General features: G+C 40.0%; 1 protein-coding gene across 1 annotated transcript; it reads left to right on the forward strand.

Moving 5' to 3' along the window:
- The first annotated feature begins 894 nt into the window (after positions 1–894).
- Positions 895–19,140, forward strand: RELL1 (RELT like 1). The gene is made up of 7 exons (XM_086464465.1): positions 895–997; positions 8,141–8,383; positions 10,197–10,268; positions 11,556–11,613; positions 14,201–14,431; positions 15,082–15,268; positions 18,808–19,140. Exons 1-6 carry the CDS (start codon positions 910–912, stop codon positions 15,260–15,262), a joined length of 873 nt encoding a protein of 290 aa, XP_086320591.1. The 5' UTR covers positions 895–909; the 3' UTR covers positions 15,263–15,268; positions 18,808–19,140.
- Positions 19,141–20,832: the final 1,692 nt, after the last annotated feature.

Below are 20,832 nucleotides of genomic sequence, written 5' to 3' on the forward strand. Positions count from 1 at the left end.
TGGGTCATACTGAAGTTTCTAAACGCTCGCGAGTCCTGGTGTGAGTTGCACTGGTGATGGCGTGAGTCGCACTGGTGACGGCCACTCCTACGATGCCCTGCGGCCCCGAGGGGAAGCAAACTGCCCTGCCCTTACATCGAGTAGCTTCAGCGCAGCGCTGGTAACAAACAGGCTCCCTGTGGGTGCTCGGGAGCCCCTGGTGCGGAACATCTGTCCCTGATGTATCTCCTCGGGCCTTGCGCCACGCTACGCCCTGGCAGCGAAGATGCCCCCGGGACAGCGAGCATAGGCACCGAGATGCCAAAGCCTTCTGGGGCCACAGCTAAAACCCACTGCTCTCAAGGGAGACACACCTAAACCTACCCTGACGAGGGGCCTTGGGCAACCCCATGAGGGTGGCACAGCCCCCCAGGTGGTCGGGAGCCATTGTGGCACACAGCAACTGCTATAAGCAAGCAGGACGAGGAGTCAGCTCGGCCTGCCCCGGGTCCATCTTGCTGCACCCCAGCGCTGCCCTTCCCGAGGAGGCCGGGGGCCGGCCGGGCCCAGCAAACGACGTCTACGCGCTGCAACATTAAACTGCTCCTGAGGTTGTCAGGGACAACCTCGCAAAAACCCTCCCAGGAGTGCGTAGGAAAGGCCTCCGCCAAAGCCAGGCCGGGGCACGCTACGCGCCGTCGCTCCCCGCAGCTCAGCCCCGCGTTCCCCCCGGCAGCTCCCGAGCAACCGCCGCCGCGCCGAGGGCGGGACGCTCCGGCGCAGCACCGCCCCGGGCCGGCGCCGCCGCGCAGGCGCCGTGCGGGCAGGGCGTGCCCCACCGCCCGTGGGCTGGGCCGGGCCGGGCCGGGCCGGGCCGGGTGGCGGCAGCGCGGCTGCCAACGCGGAGGCAGCGCGGGTGAGGTGCCGGCTATGGCTCCGCCAGCGACGGGCGGGATCCCGCCGACTGCTCCCTCGCTGGGCCCGACGGCTGCCTGGATGGGCAACCGCTCCGCTCTCGGTGGGTCGCTGCGGCCTCGGTCCCTCGCCGCGGGTGGGAGCTCTGTCGGAGGAGAAGCTTTAAGGCGGGACTCCCTCGCTCCCCGCCGACGGCCACTGAGCCTCCCCGCGGGCTCCCGCCGCCGCCTGCGACCTCGTCGGGGGGTGCGAGCCGCCCGCGGGCCCCGCTGGCCTCTCCCGCTATTCGGGTGCCTTGGCTGATCCCGCTGTTTCTGCCCCGGGAGCTCACCCCCGCCCCCGCCGCGGTGCCGAAGTGGGTAACTGGGGGGTACCTGGCGTTTGGGTCACTGCGCCGCGGCCCGCAGGAGAGGGGCAGCTCCCCCCGCCCGCCTGCCAGGCCGGCGGGAGCGAGCGGGGAGGAGGTCGAGGCTCCGCGGTCGCAGCGGCCGAAGTTTCTCCCGCCTGTGAGGCGGGCGGAGCCGGTCCCCGGCGGAGCGCGACCGTTGGCGGGGGCGCTCGGCGGCTCCCGGGTCCTGCTCTGGCTGGCTGGGAGAGGCGGTGCTGCCCGAGTTCCCCCTGCGACTGCCTTCGGCGATAAAACGGTTCTTAATGTCGCGACAGCCCGCGCCCCGGACTGTTAATTTAGTCAGGTATAGCCGTGAGTTGTGGAAAAAACCAAAGGAGAAGTCCTAGGGAACTACATAAACTCGAGTCTGGCGACTCCTCCGTAGCTGATTTCACTTTAAGCTGAAATCGGATTGCTCACGGGTGGAAATGCATCAAAGAATTGCTTCACCGTCTGTTGTAAGGTTCAAGTTGGTTTAGTCTTTAGGTTTTGGAAATTCAATTGACTGTAACCCTTAAGATCTCTGAAGAACACTCGCACATGCCAGGGGAGGTTAGTTTTAAATGACGTTTTCTTTGTTTATATCTAATCCCAAGTGTTACGATACTTATAATCTCAGAGTGAAACTGATTTTGTTGCCTTTGTCATCTGAAGTGCTTTTTATGTGTGTTGTCTGTGCTTAAACAGTGCCTGTGTGTTTAGGCTGATGCTCGTTTTTACCTGGTGTGAATTTTGACTTGATCAGCTGTATTACCGTTGAGTGGCATGTGACTGATAAGAGTGTACCAGCTTGTTTGAGAGTAACCTTACACTTAGTGGAAACGGTTAGCATGAGCATACCTATTAGCCTAAAATTAGTCACAAAATGTTTCTAGTCCTTCTGTACTTACTTTTGTACATCTGTAATTATTACTTGGTGCAGGCCAGCTTGGTCAGAAAGGGTTACGGTATCTGCCACCTGCTATGTGTTTTCTGAAAGCAAGAGGAATGGAAGGCTTGTCATACAGTCCATCCTTCTCTTCAGGAGAGCAGAAAGAAATAAGTACCGCTAAGTGCAACTGGGGACAGTAAAATGATGCTAAAGATAGTAGCATTAGCAAATTGTCAGACTTCCCCCTGCTGCGCCCCCCCCCCCCCCCCCCCCCCCCCCCCCCCCCCGGCTAATCGATTTCACTGAGAGTTTAAGTATCTTGAATTTCAAATTTGTGTTGACTGGTAGTTGATATTCTCCAGGGCTTTAATTCTTACTTCTTTCAGGTTTTGTGCGCAGAGGTAACAACAGGAGCAAATTGTGGATTTTTCTTCTCTTCCTCATCATAACCTCCCCCCCCCCCCCCCCCCCCCCCCGATCTCTTCTCAGTTGCTTTAGTGTAAAATACTTTTTAACAGTTAAAAAATGAGTTTATTCTTTGATGGTTGTTACTGTGGCATATTACTGTATGCTTCTACATGCTGAGATTACTGTACAGTTTACTTACTACTGGCATCTTGAAGAGAGTGTAAATAGATGCTTTAGTAAGCCAAAGGATGTGTGTTCATAGGCATGTACTGACTTTTTACAAATGTTTATACTCTGGATTGCTTTATGGAGCTTGAAGGCAGTTATGCTGGAGGACTGTTAATATGGTAGGATTTAACAACTATAACAGTAATTTAGTCTGGTTGTATCTAAATGAATAGGACTGTACTTAAAACAGCTAAAAGTTGGCAAGTCTAGCAGGAAATGCGAAAGCTATGAAAGAATAGGACTTCGTTTTCTCCTTCCTCTGAGTTTGCCAAATGCTTTCTGTCAGTTTTATATGTGTATTTTCACACAGGAAATATGCTGGGTTTTGTTAAAATTGATTTTTGGATCATCTAAACTAGTGTGGATATTAGTTTGCATAAATGCACTGATATGTGTTTGGTAGCATTGATTTAATGCTGCTTTCTGGATGCTGCTTGTACTTGTAAATTTACCTGTGATATGGAATACTTTTAAATATGTGTGTCCAGGAAGGATTTCATTGGGGTTTTTTTTAAACAGCTGAACTGGTGCAGTGTGGTTTATTAAATGCATGTGGTGGCTGCATGCAGTGCCTAATTTGTTTGAAAACTGAAGTTCGAGGAAAAATTTTCCAACAGAAATCCAAACACAAAGCATCAGTTCTATGTAGTTTTGCAGTAGGAGCTGTGTGCCACTCAAGTAGTGATCAAAGCAATTACACCATAAGCACTGCAATTTTAACACTGGTAAACGGTGAAACGTGAGCTTTTTGTCTCTTTATGTTTCCACAGCATTATCAACTGCATATTGTCATGCACAAGGAATGGACAGAGCCTCTGTTACTGCCCTTCCTATGGCAATTTTTCCCTTTCTCAACAGGACAGAACTGCTCTGGATACTCTTCATTTGAAGTTTTTCCCATTGGATTCTTAATAGGCAATTTATTAGGTTTGGTCTTCCTTTTTGGTTCCTAACAAGCTCCATCTGAGAGTGTAGAAATTGCAATGCTTTAAAATTCTTGAGGGCTATGTGCATTACAAGGTAATGCTTTTAGCTATAGTCCGTTTGCTGTTGATAGGACCTGTCCTTCTGTAGGAGGTATCTCCTTTCTGAGTCCCCACCCCACCCCCAGGCTTTCAAGGAAGCCTGTCTAAAACTTTTTGCTGACACCTTAGTGAAAGCATTAGTTTGATAGGGCATGTACTTTAGAAATAAATAGGGGTTAGGAAAGAACTCAGGAGGGTGGGGACTTACCTCAGAGAGTCAAAAGCTCTCTTCCCAGACCTACTGCAAGATTTGCCCACAATCACTATTTTTGTGATGACTTCAGTGAGCCGAAGACTCGGTCGTTAATTTAAGGACTCAGCAGGCTCCAGCTTGAGGCACTGTGAAAGACTCACAGTTCTATGGTTCGATGTTGGGTCATAAGGATGCTGTTGGGTATTCTGTTCAGTTAGGTCATCCCCCAGACTTGCTGCAAGCATCTTGCTATTAGTGTTTTGGAAGTGGGTGCAGTTAGAATGTGTTTTAAAGAAATGCGGTTGATCCTTCTGCTCACTCTTTTGACATACTGCTTTTGACAAATCTAATGAAGGTTTTGAAGTCTGCTCATAAGTTCGTAACAGCAGACCTTAAACAACCTTGCTTAACCTCTAAGGCAATTGGCAGTGCTGTTACTAGTTGTCAGTATGTTCTTTCATCATGTGGCTTCCTTTTTCTCATCAGACTTCCTGCTTATTTCACTTCTAGTTGTAGGCCTGATTACTACAAGGAAGCTAGGAGCTAAGCGGAATTCACAAACTTGTTGAGCGTTCCTCTTCGATGATAGGTGGTTTTCCTTTGTTACTCAGTTTATGCATATTCCCTAAAGTACAACTTCCTTGAACAATAGATGAAGCAATAATGGTAGGCAATAGGTTTGTTTCACTTAAGACTTTTTTTTCCTCTAGAAAATAATCTTTTTTTAACCTGTTTGTGAGAATGAGGTAGACTATCAACAGTCTCTTAATAAGCATAATGTGCTGCTGGGGAAGAGGGATAGGGAACACAATGAAGATGTAGCTATGACTTGGGAGATAAAATATATTGCTCTCTAGCTAGGCAAGCTGTGTTTTTGTGTTCTGTCATAATTGCTGAGGTTTTTGAGGACAGAGTTCTTGGTATGTGTAGGGTGTGTGATAATGAAAGCTGAGTGCTTTGCTCTGCTTGTAAGGTTATGCAGCACCAAGTATTTGACCCAGCTAACTAATGTCTTCTGCGATATTTTTGATTTGCTTTTGGTGAGTTTTTATATCTCTGAACGTAAAATGAATGACATCAAGCAGTTTATGGACTTTGTGTGAATTATATATTTATATAGAAACATTGATTTAATGTTTTACTGGTAATAAGCAAAATACCTTGCCAAGTGGTGTATATCTTGTTGAATTTTAATGGGAGAATTAGATTTTTAGGTATCTTAAGGTCAACTGAAAAAAAAATCACATAACCTTATCTATATAGGCTGGTATGTTGGAGTATCTATGTTTAATGCATTTTTAAATGGGAAAAAAACCCACTTTAAATATGCTTTCCTGCCTAGTTCAAAAGGCAGGAAAGTTTAAATCTCAATCCAATCAGTGGACTAATCTATGCTACAGAGCATTCAGTTGATAAATTGTGAGTTTTTCAGCATACTTTTCTCAAGGAAAAAAGTGCCAGTATAGGCACAGTTCTGGCTTTTTAAATTTTATTTTATTTTAACTTGTATAGGTTGCATTTATCCTTTGAGAATTTGTCTAGATTGTCATATCCTTTTGGCTGCAGATCAGATTGTAGCTAATGAGGTTTTCTCATTGGTTGTTTCAGGTGGCAGTCTACGAGCAAAAGTACTAAACTAAATCATAAAACAGATTATGTAGGTAGAAGAAGAAACAGAAAACAAAGAAGCTCAAACCATGGTTCTTACCATTCAAGCATTTCCAGATGGTGTATATTAGGTAGGCTGGGAATATCAACTTGAGTAGTTTCTGATGGTTTGATTATTTTTTTTGGAGGCTAGGGATGGTATTTGGTGATTGCTCAGCAGTGATCTGCCTTTCTGAAGATGTGATGTAGCTTTGTTGCTGGAGTTGCTTGTGAACTTCAGATTGGCTCAAATTTATATAGAATTTTCTCCTGTTTGGTGTGAACATTTAATAGTATTTGGCATCCATTTTCCCATATCCTTTGTATAATTGTTCTCTTCTGTTGATTGTATGCAGCTTTGTGAATCAGCTTTGTATTTTAAATTGCACATATATTTTCAGTGGTTGTCTGAAGCAGGAGTAGGGAAGTGATTGTCCCCCTGTACTCGGCACTGGTGAGGCTGCACCTCGAACACTGTGTGCAGTTTTGGGCCCATCACTACAAGAAGGACATTGAGGTGCTGGAGCGTGTCCAGAGAAGGGCAACGAAGCTGGTGAAGGGTCTGGAGAACAGGTCTTATGAGGAGCGGCTGAGGGAACTGGGGCTGTTTAGTCTGGAGAAGAGGAGGCTGAGGGGAGACCTTATTGCTCTCTACAGCTACCTGAGAGGAGGCTGTAGCGAGGTGGGGGTTGGTCTCTTCTCCCAAGTAACAAGTGATAGGATGAGAGGAAATGGCCTCAAGTTGTGCCAGGGGAGGTTTAAACTGGACATTAGGAAAAATTTCTTCACTGAAAGGGTTGTCAAACATTGGAACAGGCTGTCCAGGGAGGTGGTGGAGTCATCATCCCTGGAGGTGTTCAAAAACATGTAGATGGGGCACTATGGGGCATGGTGGTGTATTCCCATGTAGGAATTCCCATGTAGGTCTGAAGTGGGAATTACCTACCACAGTTATGGAGAAATGTCAAGAGATGTAACGTGTTTGGGCAATGCATGCCATGCTTGCCACAAAAAGAGGCAGAAAACCTAAGAAGTTGAGTTGGAGATACATTTCGTGGTCCTGATTTGTCCTTCCACCCGTTAGCTTGACTTATAAGTGGCTGTTGATGTCTTAAAAATAGTGTAGTGGGTCTTTCCCATTCATTCTTAAAATGCAAAGTCCAAAGCATCTGCCTATTTTTGTCTTAAGTTTGAACATGAAGGATGCTTATTTATTAGTTCCTTTCTGAGTTTGTGATGTGTACTAATTAAGGTGGATTTCTTAGATTCTGAGATGTTACAGCTATCAAAACATACTTCCCAGGCAGGAGAAAAGCCATCACACCAGAGAAGTAAATTAAGCTATTTTGTGTGATTAAGTGGGGGACTTTGTAGCTGTTGCTACCTGATGGTTTAGCAAAAAAAAAACCAAAACCAAACAAAAAACAAACAAAAACCCACACACCCCCCAAAACCCCCCCAAACAAAATTATTGTAATATTAAAACATGAATTATGAGTTCTTAGAAAGCAAATAATCTGTATGTGAGATCAACCTTCTCAGTTATAATTTGGTGTCCGTTAACCTTTCCTGTCTTTTGTTTCCTTGTAGTGTAAAACAATTGTAGTCTTAGTGTTAAATTGTATATGTTGTTCAATTGTCCTACTAATCAGAGCCAGTTTTAGTAGCGTTTATGAACTTAAGAGGTCGCTTCTAATGTAAATATTCTATGCTTTTGGTAGTTCAAAAGGCTGTTTTATAACATGGAATATACAGCTGTTAAATTCAGAGCTTAATTGAAACAGAAATGCTTCATTGTGAGTACAGACTTAGAGTTTGTCTATGCTGCAACTTAAATTGTTTGCAAACAACAACAACAAAAGTCCTTCTCCCATCCTGTATCAAGTTTAAATACAAAATGGTTTACAAACCTTAAACAAGCCAAGAATGAGCCCGCCTTATGCTGATGAGCAGAGGGTAAATGTTTGGGTTTTCTATGCTGTGAAATACCATTGTTAAGAAAAAAAATCAAGGCCAAATGTGGTGCTTTTACTTTGCAAGGGCCAATACTAAATACAGTACTTAGTCTCATATTGGGGAAGGAGCCACTTCTTTTTTAGCAATGTTGCATGAAGTTAGGACTGGAGGAATAGTACGGCATTTTCCTCACTAATGGGAATGAGGAGCAACCGTGGTCTTAATATTCAGTGAAATGTGCGAGCCCTCTTTTGAGATTACAGGCCTATCAGGCTAGAATATTCTTTGTTCTTCACTGTTCTATTGAAGAAGTGTCATATGGGGGTTTTGATATTAGATGTTTGGTAATTGTTTTACACAGAGGGAATATCTAATAGTTCTTAGTCAGTAGAGTGTGTGTTGCCCATTCAAGCCATCACGGAAGGTACCTCACATGGATGCTATGGGGATTTGGTCATGCTTGTAATTTTCTAAATGCTTTCAAGTGATTCACAGTGTATAGTAATAATTGTGTTTATTCATTTATGTAGATAATACAGAGTTTCTCCGGGTTTTGCCAAGCTATGGCTTACAGACAACTACTTTGACAACTAAAACTGGTGTCAGTGATGGCAAGGCTGAGCACCTAGAGTATATTGCTTTTGCATTGGTTCCTGTTTTCTTCATCATGGGTCTCTTGGGGATCCTCATCTGTCACATCCTTAAGAAAAAAGGATATCGTTGTACAACAGAGGCTGAAGAAGTAGAAGAAGAAAAACTTGATGAAAAAATAGGTAATCAACAAGTCCAATAAAGAACTTTTTTACTTAAATTATTACTGTGGAATAATGTATTGTGAGACTTCTCTCACAAGAAAAATATTTTTATTAGCATTATATGCCTGTTGGGTTTTGATCTTTGCCAGTCAAAACTAGGAATCTTCCAATTTTCTCCAATTTTCCATGCAAGTCTGCTAACGTTAAGAGCTTACAGGGAGATCAAAGTATCCAGAATATTTGTTTGTAACTATACACTGCGATTGGAGTCACTAGATCGCTTTTCTGCATTCTACTTGCTGTTAGCAACAAAGTGTTATTATATGTAATTCTACTGGAGCAGTGACAAGAAGCTGCAGTTTAAAGCCTAAAATCTTAGTTTTATGTTTAGTCATCTTAATTTATTCCTGTTGTGCTGTCATTCTCATCTGCCCTCTCATTATAAAGCTGAACCTTTCAACTGAGTATGTACGTTCTGGTTTATGTAATGTGTGCTGCTTATAAATGTTTTCTTAAAGATACTTTTGTTTTAGTTCTAATGTTTGTTTGTTTGTGCTCTTGTTTTTATGGTTCCTTATTCCCATCTTCTCTTACTTAAACAATCAAACACAACAACAAGCAAACAAGAAAAGCGTGTTATAACTTGGGAAAGACTATAGTAAGCCAGTATAGGATTTGGCTTGGTAAATTCAAGGGCCAAGTCACTTGTAAATACTTTGGGCCTTTTCCTTACTCCCAATTAATTGCTGCCAATTGGGTAATAAGTGCAAATTACAGAGGCTTTGTGTAAGGGTAGAGCCACGTGGTGCGGTAAGGATATGTCAGAATATTCTTAAGCAGTTACTGCTTGGGGCATGTACGCAGTGAGTGGGACTGTCTGATCTGTTAGTTCAGCTGAGCGGCGACAGCAAGGTGAGCGGTGGTGAAGGGGGATGACTTTTAGGTCTTAGTTTGGGGAAGTGGTTGTGTCTAAGCTGCATTGCGAAGTTGCAGATATGAGGGTGAAGATGAAGGATGGGTAAAGAGATGGAGAAGGCCATAATTTACTATTTAGAGGCAAATTTGGGGCCTCACCTGTCGAACTTGCCTCAGTCCTGTGGTTTTATTTATTTATTTTTAAAGCTTAGGGAATGGCAGAGCTGTGCTTCTTAATTGTTCTGTTTCTCTCCCCAATCTCTCTCTGCTCCTGAGGTTATTCTGGGGAAGCTTCCAGTATTGTTAATGGGCGCAATTGATTCAAAAGCATAGTCATGAGGTTTCTTTCTTAAATCCCTTGCTCCTGTAGTCATATGACATTTTTTCTTTCGTTAAAAAAAAATATCAAATTTTATGTCCTTGTAGTTGTGGTGAAAAGCTTAAATTTAATCCCTCTTATGCTAGGAGCCAATAATACCCATTTTAAAATAGTGACTTGAGACAGTTTAATGTTTTTTTTTTTTTGTTGTGTGTTTTTTTCCCTCCCCATGGTTAGGATTAAAAATAACTGCTATTGTTTGTCTCCTTATGAGCTAGAGAAGGAACTTCAAGGTATGCTTGTGAAAATTTTGAGTTTATTACAGTCTTAGATGAGTATGTTAGAGCTGATGTGTAGATTTCATAAACTCATATTTATATTTTTTTCCTGCATAAGGACTCAAATCATCTAAGCTTTCTCTCCAAAGTGACAATAGATCTTGTCTTTTTTTGTATGTAACTTTTTCTGGTGTGTGTGTATTTTTTTGTTGTGGCTTGCGGTTGTGGGGTTTTTTTTGTTTTTACTTTGTTTTAAAATAAATCAATTCTTGATTTGGAAGGCCAAGATTTTGACAACATTATTTATTTCTTTGCACAGAAATGAATGAAACTGTACATGAGAATAGCGACACTGTGGGACAAATTGTTAACTACATTATGAAAAATGAAGGTATAGTATTGTGATACTGAAATTATGAGCTTTTGTGATGGTCATCTATAACACCGTATTTCAGAATATCTGAGAAAACATATTTATGTTCATGTGTTTTCAATTGATAGCCATTTTGTACATGCTTAACTCTGAGATTTGCCTTCAGAAGGCAATAACTTCAAACAAAATAGGGAAGTTTTTTGCTTACCTAAAAATCAGTTTGTATGGTAAGTTGGATTCATGCACTTCTTGATATTTTACCTAGTTGGTTGTTCAATTTTTTTTTTAGTTCATCTTGTTTATTTGTTTACGAAGTAAAAGCTCAAGGTTGTTTTCTTAAAGGCAGTGTTTAAAGCATGTGAAATTTTTATGTTTTGAACCATATTAAACTTTTTGGTTTTAAACCATTTTTGCAGCTGTTGTCTGATGTAACCTTTGTACTTAACTGAGACAATAGAGTAGACTAGCACTAGCGTTGAATTTTGGACATGATGTCTTCATGTGCTGTGTGCACAAAGTGAAGGGTAAAGAAGATATGACTGGAAAAATTAGATCGCACTTAAGCAGCCTATGGAATGCTCAGTTAGTTCCCGAACGTATTTGCCCAGTAGAAGAAGCCTTTAGGAGACTGCAAGTTTTTATAGTACAAGAACCTTTAGCCTTTTAATTTTACATTTGGATAAATCAAAATTATCCTAAGCATTGAACTTGCTTGGAGTTACTTCTGAATGAAGATTAGTCCTCTGGAAAAGTTGTATTTTTTGCTTGGGTTAGTTGTTTTGGTGGGGTTTTTCCCCTTAATAACTGTTACGGCTTTGAGCTTGTGTATTTTTTTCTTGAGGCTGGGATTAGGTACACTATGTGTTTTTTAGAATATATAAGCAATTGTAGTTCCTGGCTGATAACTAACTTGCATTTTGTAAGGTTCACTTAGACTGCTGTTTTTAGTGTTAAGTTGCTTTATACATCCAAGATAATGATACTCCTGTGGTGAAATTGATGTTTTAAATTTTTCAGAGATCTTGTTTGGGAGTCTTGTGCAGATGAATACATTATATGGCTTGTATTGGGGCACAGCTTTGAGTGCGATATGAACTGTAATTTTTGTAGCTCATGTTAAGAAAATCCCATAGAACTATATTAAATTTTTTTCCCATGATTTTCTTTTGCCTTTTAGGAGATATACATAATGCAGTCGTCTTTCTTTTAGATGAAATTTCTTTGAGGACTTTTAATTTTGCTGTTTGTTTTTTCTAAAGTTAAGAGCCGTACACTTTTGAAGAGTTCTATTTGTTCTCATTGCAGCAAATGCTGATGTGTTAAAGGCCATGGTAGCAGATAGCAGTGTCTTTGAACCTGAAAGGTAATTACTTATCTTTCTAATGCATGTTTCCTGAGGCAACTAAAACCATACCCTTTCAAAGGGTTTTATTTCCTGAATTATCAGCTGAGGGTAATACTTTGATTTCCTTGTGGTGTCTCTGAGTCATTAAATTTTAGTGTATTCCATGGGTTAGTAACTGGCTCTTCTGGTTATGTGTTCTAGGTGTGTAACACAGATCTGTTGCTTTCTGGGCTAAAGATTTACAGAGGCTGCGAATGTTTGTTTACTTCAGGGTGAAGTTACTTACAAGTTGGCTTAGTCAAAAGCTACTCTAACTTGAAAGAATAGAAGCAGCGCTTACTTCATTTGTATGGATGCTAACTTAAAACAGACATCTCTTTCTGTCTCCTGTTTTTTCTTTATGGCTGTGGCAATAATATGCATTGGCTGACCTACCTCTTACCTTTTTTTCACTACATACCTATTTAGAGAATTATGTAGAGTAAATGGTTCAGCCCTTGAGTTGCAGATGCATCATTTGTGTAGAAGTACTTATATGTGTACATAGTACCTTTAAACTATATCTGTACTACTCTAAATACTCTTCATGGGTAACCCTATGTTCATATTCAAGGCAGAGAAGATGAAGGTTCCAGTAGTACTGTGTCACTAAAAGAAGTGGGAGCATATAGTTTTAGCAAAACAGAGTTGGACATGCAACTGTGTATCACCTGTTTTAGTGAGAGGCTTAGTTACTGAACACAAACATTGAACTTAAGAAAGGAGTTCCCGACTATAAGGATTACTTTTAAACTGTCATGGTGCAGCAGAAATATTTGTTTGAATTTTAACTCAAATCTTTTTGTGTAGGCATGTGTGATGTTATTTTGGGAATTTTAGACTGTTGTTTCAGTGGTGAATTAAAAAAAGTAAGGGGGAGGGAAAAATGATTGTTTGCTCTTACATAATTTCTGCCAGATACTCCTAAAGCTTTAGTAACTCAAGTGCAAATCCGCTGTATTTCTTTGTAAGTTCAGTGCACTATGAAACGCTTCCTAACAATAGGAATAGTAACGGCTAAGTAAAATCTGCACTTCTGCCACTTAAAGCCATTAGTTCCTGTCTTTGCTTCGGATGTTGAACAGATTGTATTTCCCTTAATGGCATTCTCTTATTTATTTTGAGATCATTAAATGTCTCCTGTCAATATTTTTGTTTCGAAAATAAGCATCCAAGTAACTCCAGTCTTTTGTGGCACGTTTTATTTCTTTAATTTGTTCTGTCTGTTGTTCTTTGGAATCTCTTCAGTTTGTTAGTATTTTTCTTGAAATAACATTACTAAAACTGTATGGAAAGATCAGCTGAGGCATGATTAATGCTGAGTAGTGTAACTGGTTCACAGGTTTTACTCCCATTATTTCCACTGTGAAATTTGTTCTTCTTAAGCAACAACATCATAATGATTCATGTTCAGCTTGTGGTCTTCACCTTCTTTTTCTGAAGAGTCATCATCTGGCTAATTGCTTTTTAATCTGAGTTTGTAAAGGTTTTCTGCTAAAGCACAGAAATTTGTGTTGTTCTTACTGCAACACATCCATAATTTTGAATAATATTTATGTGTGTGTGAGTGTGTCTTTCACAAACATGCTGTCCTCTGAGCGTCCTAATTTCTCATCTTGTCCTCTACAGTTGCTATGGGTGACCCAAAGTTTATGGGTACTTTAGCTGTTCTTCTCTTCCATTGCCCAACGAACTATTTAAAACACTGAATATCATCAGGACCAGAATAACCACATTTTATATGTCTTTCCAGTTTCATAGTAAGCTACTGATATATAACATTCTGGTATGTCTTTTCTTTTTTTTTTTTTTTAAAAAAAAACCCAAGGCGTGCTACCTTACGCTACAGTAATTTTGCCTTTAATGTGCTAGCTCTAGCTTGCTTTAGGAGGATGCGTTGCAAGACAGTGTCAAAACTGATGCGGAATTGATGTCCAAAAAAAAGTAAATCTTCTGGTTTCTACCTATGCTATCTGGTTTTCTGTTTAGAAGAAAATTAGATTGTGATTTGACTGTTCTCGATAAATGCCTGTTAGTGGTTGTACTGCTTTTTTCTTTCTTTCTAGGTACTTTAAAAAAAATGTTCGGAAACTTAAGCTGAATGATCTGTTTTGCTTCTCTCTTCATGGTAGATATTTTAGTTTTGCCTCTGCAATGTTGTGGGACTGTGCTGCTCTTCTGTGATTTCTTAGAGATACGATTCTGAAATACTTTCTGTAGTTCTCCAAGGTGAATTTAATCAGCTAATTGGATGTCTTCATCCATATAAGTCCATGTAACCTGTTCTCTTCTATTTTAGCCTGATTTTTGTTTTCATTTCCTTGCCCTTTGTGTTAGTTACCTTAACCACATGACTGCAGCTGAATTAATTTATGGAAGTGATTTTTAACTGCGAAAATGTAATATCAGAGGGAAACTGAAACCAGACATCCTCACGAATAAATGGTCCCTGAAAAAGTAGCTGTTCACTAGACGTAACTGAAGGTTATATCTTATCCTTTCTTTTCTTTTTAAGAAACAGGATTTTATAGTAAACATTAAATTTCCTTTATACTTTTTCCTACAGCCCTACGTCTCCTGGGAGTCCAACAAGTCCAGGGACTCCTTTGTCACCAGGTGCTGTTCCGTTTAAACACAGCTGCAAAGGCCATCACTTCCATACAGTTGGAGGGGTAGTAGAAAAGGATGTTTGTACTCGTTGTAGCCACAAACGATGGCACCTTATAAAGCCAGCTCACAAATCTAAAGAGAACAGAAGAAGTCGTCTTGGAGAAGTTACAGTCCTTTCTGTGGGAAGGTAAGACTTAGGTCATTTTATTGTGTACTTAGGGATGCTACAGTGGCCCATGTTGGATCACGTATCCATTGATTCTACTCTGTTGCATCAGTGATTGTTTTTTGTAATCCTGTTACCTTTAGACTGAAGTTATTTCTGGAAAAAGTAAATGTGATTTTAAATTTTTTGTGGTAGAATTGTGTAAATAGATGGGGATGTACTGTGGGTATAAATCCAAAGCTATTGCTCTATTGATACTGGCTAAAAATAAACAGGGATTGCACAATAATAAATTTGTCTGTTTCCTAATTTGATACTCCTCAAGTAAGTGTGAGCTATAGAAACCATTCTGTTGCGTTCTTTTTAATTCCTAGCTTATGTTGTAGTTGTCTTAGAAAATTTCTGTTCCAAGAAATAGTATGCCATCTGTGGATTCTGCTTTAAAACACAATTCCTGAGAAAGTGTGATTCAGCAGTAGCAAGTATTAAAAGCCCATGTAGGTAATAGGAAGGAAGATTGCTCTGAAGTGAAGCTGGGTCTGTGTGGGTGTCTGCTCTGATATCTAGATCTTGGGACCTGAAAACATGTTCCTGTTCACGCACTGGGTACTGAGAATGATCAAACTAATCCCTGGGGAAATACAGCTGAATCTTTCTTTTGCTTACCTCAGATTCAGAGTCACAAAAGTGGAGCACAAATCGAATGCCAAAGAACGGAAAAGCTTGATGTCTGTTACTGGTGTGGAGAGTGTGAATGGTGATATGCCTGCCACGCCTGTGAAACAGGAAGGGAGCGAAGCACCTGCCACACCTGTGAAACAGGAGCTGCAAGAGAGGAGAAGCTCAGAGTAACTGCAGGTATCAAACATTGGGAACTAATGTTCGAAGTGGTATGTTGTGAAATAAGTGAAGGTAATCAGTAAAGAGGAATGAAGTTGAAAATTTATCGCTTCTGTGTGGAAACTCATCTTTCAATTTCAAAAGTTTCTACAGAAGTCTGCAAAAATTATATTTGATCACTCAGTTAATGGTAAATTGGTAAAGGGTAAATTATCCACCTAATTCTTATTGAATTGTTTATTTAGACTTCATAATTAGACTAGATGTTGAAATAAAAACTACTTTGTGGAGATGGCATCACTTGTCCAAGAAATAAAACATCTGCATATTAATTTTTGGCAATAAATGATGGTTCAGATTTAGTGGCAATGTGCTTATTACCCAAAAGAAAACAAATGCTGCTGACTGCTGCATCACTTGAGTAACTATAGCGCTTCTTCCTTATGCTTATGCTTGTATAAGGTGACTGCTTACTAGATACTTCTCTGATAGATCAGTGGAGCTTTGGCTAATAAGAATGGAGACACGTGAAAATGCTCGTATCGCAGGGATCCATGGTAGGTTGCTAAGCCAGGAGGTTGGGGTTTTCCTGAGTTATTAAACTTCAGTGAATTGCTTGAGGTACACCATGAAGCATGTCAAAAATGTGTCCAGCGTGGTTTTGGAATGCACCCCTGAGTACATTTTTTTTTTCTTTTTTTAACAGTTAAAATGTTGGGGGGAAAAAAACCCTGTGAATTAATATGGTTTGCTTGTAATTGAGTGATAATCTGAAGGGGGAAGGTGATTTTACACAAATGTGATTCAAAATACAGAGCTTGACCCTTGGGGAAGAAAGAGGTTCTGGAGTGACGAAACAAAGGCACTGGATTTGAAGGTGAACAAAGTGCACAGTGCCAAACTCCGTATGCTGAGAGAGAGGATAAAGCCGTGTTATGTCAGCTCAGTCCAGTTTCAAACTCTCAGTAACTTCAAACGTAAGAGGGAAAGCACCAGTGGAAATTGGGTATGTTTAAAAATATAACAAGACCCAAAACCCCTCAAGTGTCTTGAGGTTAAATTCTGAAAGGCCAACGTGCAAGATGTGGCCTTTTCTTTCGATCTGTTGTTTATTCATTAAGAAAACATTCTGTAATCGTATCAATTTAGAAAGGAAGATAAAGTAGAGAGCTGGTGTGCAGTGGGATACTTCCCCCCAACCTTTACTGGCAGCACAGGTGTGACTGTTGAACTAAGCAGAGCGTATTCATCTGTACTCTGTGACACATCGTTAAGTTACACCCAATTTTTTGGAACCATTGCCACAGAGGAAGAAACATTTAAAAAGCTATGGAGGGTAATGAAGTTAATTGTAATTTTTGCTCAGTGGGCAAGAAGGTAAATAGTAGGCTAATTTGTAAGGAGATGGAGTTCAGGTTTCACAAATTAAGAAGCTGGAATAAGCTGTCGTATCTTTATTGCTGGACATTTGTACGACGAGACTGGACAAATGCTTTTCATAGCCAGTGTAAATACAGCTGGCCCTGCCTTGGAGGTAGGTGACAGGCTGCAAGGATGGTTGGGTTTTTTGTTTTGCTTTTTGTTCTATGGCAAAGTTTGGCAAATTGTAGCTTGTTAGCAGCAGCCGTCTTATTGCTGCTCTGTAACCTGTGAAGGATCTGCAGATGTCAATGAAAGACAAACTTTATTCTTGTTTTCTGATTCAGAGTTATGTCTCGGTGCTCAGGGTGTTTGTTTTGTTGGTGTGGTTTCTTTTTCCTTTCTTTCCTTTTTAAAAAATCAGTATTAGCTAAATGCAATAGGAAACAACCTCTTCCTTCACTGGCTGCATTGACATTTTCATGCCCAGCTAATTGTTTTGTTACTCCGGTGACTATTTTTTTTTCTGTATCTCTAATAGTAGCGTGATCAGACTGTTTGTAATATGATTTTTGACTCAAAGGCAGACTAGTTATCTTTTCTTTGAACATTAGAAGTAAAGAAGTGGGCATATATGAAAATAAAAAGTTAATTCCAGTGCACTTTGATTAAAAAAAAAAAAAACCAAAAAAAAACAAAACCCAAAAAACCCCACAAAACAAAACAAAAACTTTTGAAATAATTCTGAAAATGTTTTGTAGTCCAGTTTTCTAATTTGTTCTTTTCTCTCCTAAATAAGAAAGCTGTTCCCTGTAATTACCTAAAAGTTGTTCTCTAAATTTAAACCATTACTACTTTGATCTAAAAATAAGCTGTTCTCTAGAGAATTATGATAGTATAGCTATAAAAAATTTAAATGTCCATTTATGGCAGCTTTTTATTGTAGAACCTCCCTTAGGATTAAAGTATTGCCCTTTCTGAAAACATATGTTCTAATAGCAGAAAAATGGCTCTGCAGACTCTTTTGTAAAGGTCTCTCCAGCCCAACAGAACTGTTTTGTAAATCATCTGGGAAACTAGCCAGGCCTGTTTGATGTGGGCTACAAAAAATAAACAGATCTTGCTTGAAAGACTTAGGATACTGTTCCCCAGCATGGTTCTGGATCAGTTGTCGTCTACTGCCCTGAAAAGCTGTTCACATATAGACAGGTGTTGGTTAGACCTTTGCTTCAGTTACATATTTCAGACTTATAATAAATTATTATAGCTTAATTTACTAAAAATGAACAGATAAGCAGCATTTAAGACTTCTGTGCCTCCAGCCAATAAATGTATGATAAAAAGCATATAGTTTTGGAGAATTAAGCTCAGATCTTCAGATGCAGAGGGAGAAGGCAGACACAAATGCGTGTTTAACTGCTGCCAGAAAAGGTTTGTTCTGGCATTTGGAGGCAGTAGATTTGTGCTTTGCGGCCCGACTTTAACCTCTGTTACTGAGAGTTCCTGTACGAGATGAAATGCCTGAATTGGGCAGTACCTGTATGATGTAATATTGCTGGTTGCTTGTGTTTGCTGCTACTTCTGATTTCAGGGTTTTTTCCCCCCTAAACTGGCACGCTCTTAATGAAATCTTTCTTGAAGTCACCTCTATGGTGTTTCAGCTTATCCTAGTGTCTTGCTGGCTGCATCATCTGAAGTTCTAGCATGTATTCTCCATGTCTCCAAGGTCCATGTTCTCAGCAGACTCCACTTCATCAGTTAAGGTCATTTAAAATATGCTTAGTGGCACCTAAAAAGGTAGTAGATGTACAGCTGATGGTTGAAGTCAAAATTTTGAGTTGAGCTCTTGCACATCCATTGTAAGCTACTGGGTAAACAAAAACTTAAGGTACTGGTGTACTGAAGTTTTGTAACATTTTCCTTTCCTAGTATCCTTTTCAAACTTGTGTGTGCTTTGCACTGTGATTTGTCAGTTTGTCCATGTGCTTGTCCATCCTTTTCATGAGTACCAGCTGAATTTTTAGTTCCTCTCCTTTAGGATTTCACGTGCTAAACTTGTAACGCATGGCAACCATTTCATGCAATTGTGGCATTTTTTTCCATTTCAGAGCATCTGCTGACTTTTTAATTGGCATGTTCATCCTGAAACTAATTTCGCTGTTTAAGCTTATTTTTAGAATTGTTTTCTTCTCTTGCAGGTGGAACTTTAGAAGAAGCTTGTCTGCTAGCACTTTGGAGAAAACTGAAAACTCCCAAGAGATGCATACTATTTAAGGAAATGTATTTATGGCACTGTAGCATTTTATAAGTTTTGTGATGGCATCCATGCAAGGTTAAACCTTAATGGTTTTTCACTAGTGAAGTCAGTAAGGTTTAGACACTTAAATACCGTTGAGCTGTGTGGACTTCACACCAGCTGTTGGGCTTCATCTTGGAAAGAAACAGTATATGTAAGTTTTTGGACAGAAATGGTAGAAGCCTTATCAAGTAATCTTTTTTTTTTTTACTTAGACAAGCATTTTTAATGAGCTCAGTATTACGAGTAACATGATTACCGTATGGATAAACTGTGTTCACCCCTCTGGTCCATCTGGATTTTTCCTCTGTTCTTCCCCTCCGGAATAGACAAGTGTTTGCTGAAGATAAAAGCCAGCCTTTGAAAGATGAAAATATTCTTTTAACCTAAGTGCTAGTAGCCAAGCAAAACATACAAGGAAATAATTATGTCAGCCAAAATCTGCATGTGTGCCTTTAGCCCTTGGACTCTATGAAGGGTATTTCACAGTACAGAGTGGTTCAGCAATATGCAGGTGTTAAATTAAATTGTTGTGTCATTGCCCCCCCCCCCCCCCCCCCGCCCTTACCTCCCTCTTGCTACTTAACATAGGCTGAAGATCATATTTTTCTATGCAGTTGGGTGAGCTCTTGGAAAGGTTACTTTCCTCAAAGCCACTTGTTCTCCTGTTTTCTTGTAACTACTCACTTGTATTTGAAGAATGCCTAATGTTTTGCCTTTCTCTTTTGTTTTTACCCACAGGTTCTTTATTAAGCCAAGGCAACATATTTCAAGCCTTAGATAAGGATGTGGAATATTTGCCGTTAAAAATTTATGGTGTATATACTAAAGTACTTCCGAGTGGCTTTACTGGACTGAGGGTAGCTGTTTTCATTGGCACCAAAATCTTAAGCTAGTGTCGCTCCCTTCATATCTTTACTTACTGCTAGAAATAGTAAAAACCAGTGATGGTTTTGTCATGTTAATTCCGTGTGTCTACTTATGATCTCTGCTTTGCCCTGTTACTTGTTTTTGGGAGGGAAATCTTTGCAATACTTGCAGCAAACTTTGCTGTGTAATAGAAACTGAAAACCAACATTTGTTCTGAATGCCTAAGAATGTAAGCTCTAATGTAATACATTTTAGTAGAGATTGCACTGTATTCTGAGAACTATAAAGTAACTTAATCTGCTTTATAAACTCAATGAAAATCAGCATTTGTTTTGGAATTGGTTTGTTTCAAATTAATACTTTCGATCCTTTTAGTCCAAGTGCTCTAAACTATTTCTCCTTCAGATCTGAGAATCAGATTTCTTCATCAGTTTATGCAGTGTTGACTGTACAAAGATAAAAATTAATATTCTTGCTTGTGTATTAGATAGTCCCTCGTCTTGTCAGGAAACATTAATTTTATTTCACTTTACTGAAAGTATGTGCTGCTGATGGTCTTCCTTCTACTTGTATCCACGAGATACTGACAGGACCTATCAATATGTACTTTTCACTCATGCTGTATTTGCCAAAAACCCACCATCACCACCCACCAAAGCTCTGAAAAGAATAACTGGTTTATTGTTTCTTTTTAAATAGATATTTGTAGAGATAATTGTCCATTCTTAAGAATGCAAAAATAACTGTTTGGCCAGGACTGAACTTGAGTGTTTAGCATCCCTGCTCCCATTAATTTAAACCTGGCTTGTGAAATCTCTGCAATATTTAAGTATAACATAAACACCAAGCTCACCTTACAGGCATACATTTGATTTATTTTTTTTCTTTGAGCTTCACTTGTTTATTTGTACAAAGAGCTAATGTTTCTAGAATAATTTAATTCATATTGGTTATAGTAGTTAGCTTTAAGTTTCCAAGAGATTGAGAGCTATGAGTATAAAATGTTACTGAAAAAAAAAAAGAGTATTGGGCAAAATCAAGCAGTTTCAAATAATAT

The sequence above is a fragment of the Leptosomus discolor genome, chromosome 4, assembly GCF_034619465.1.
Source record: "Leptosomus discolor isolate bLepDis1 chromosome 4, bLepDis1.hap2, whole genome shotgun sequence".
Classification (NCBI taxonomy): Eukaryota; Metazoa; Chordata; class Aves; order Leptosomiformes; family Leptosomidae; genus Leptosomus; species Leptosomus discolor.

What these genes read in the sequence shown, in the direction of transcription:
- RELL1 (XM_086464465.1), top strand. Translation starts at nt 910, where the DNA reads ATGGCTCCGCCAGCGACGGGCGGGATCCCGCCGACTGCTCCCTCGCTG. An exon ending in CTACATTATGAAAAATGAAG is followed by an intron (nt 10,269 to 11,555) that starts GTATAGTATTGT and finishes TTCTCATTGCAG; the next exon opens with CAAATGCTGATGTGTTAAAG. An exon ending in AGTGTCTTTGAACCTGAAAG is followed by an intron (nt 11,614 to 14,200) that starts GTAATTACTTAT and finishes TTTTTCCTACAG; the next exon opens with CCCTACGTCTCCTGGGAGTC.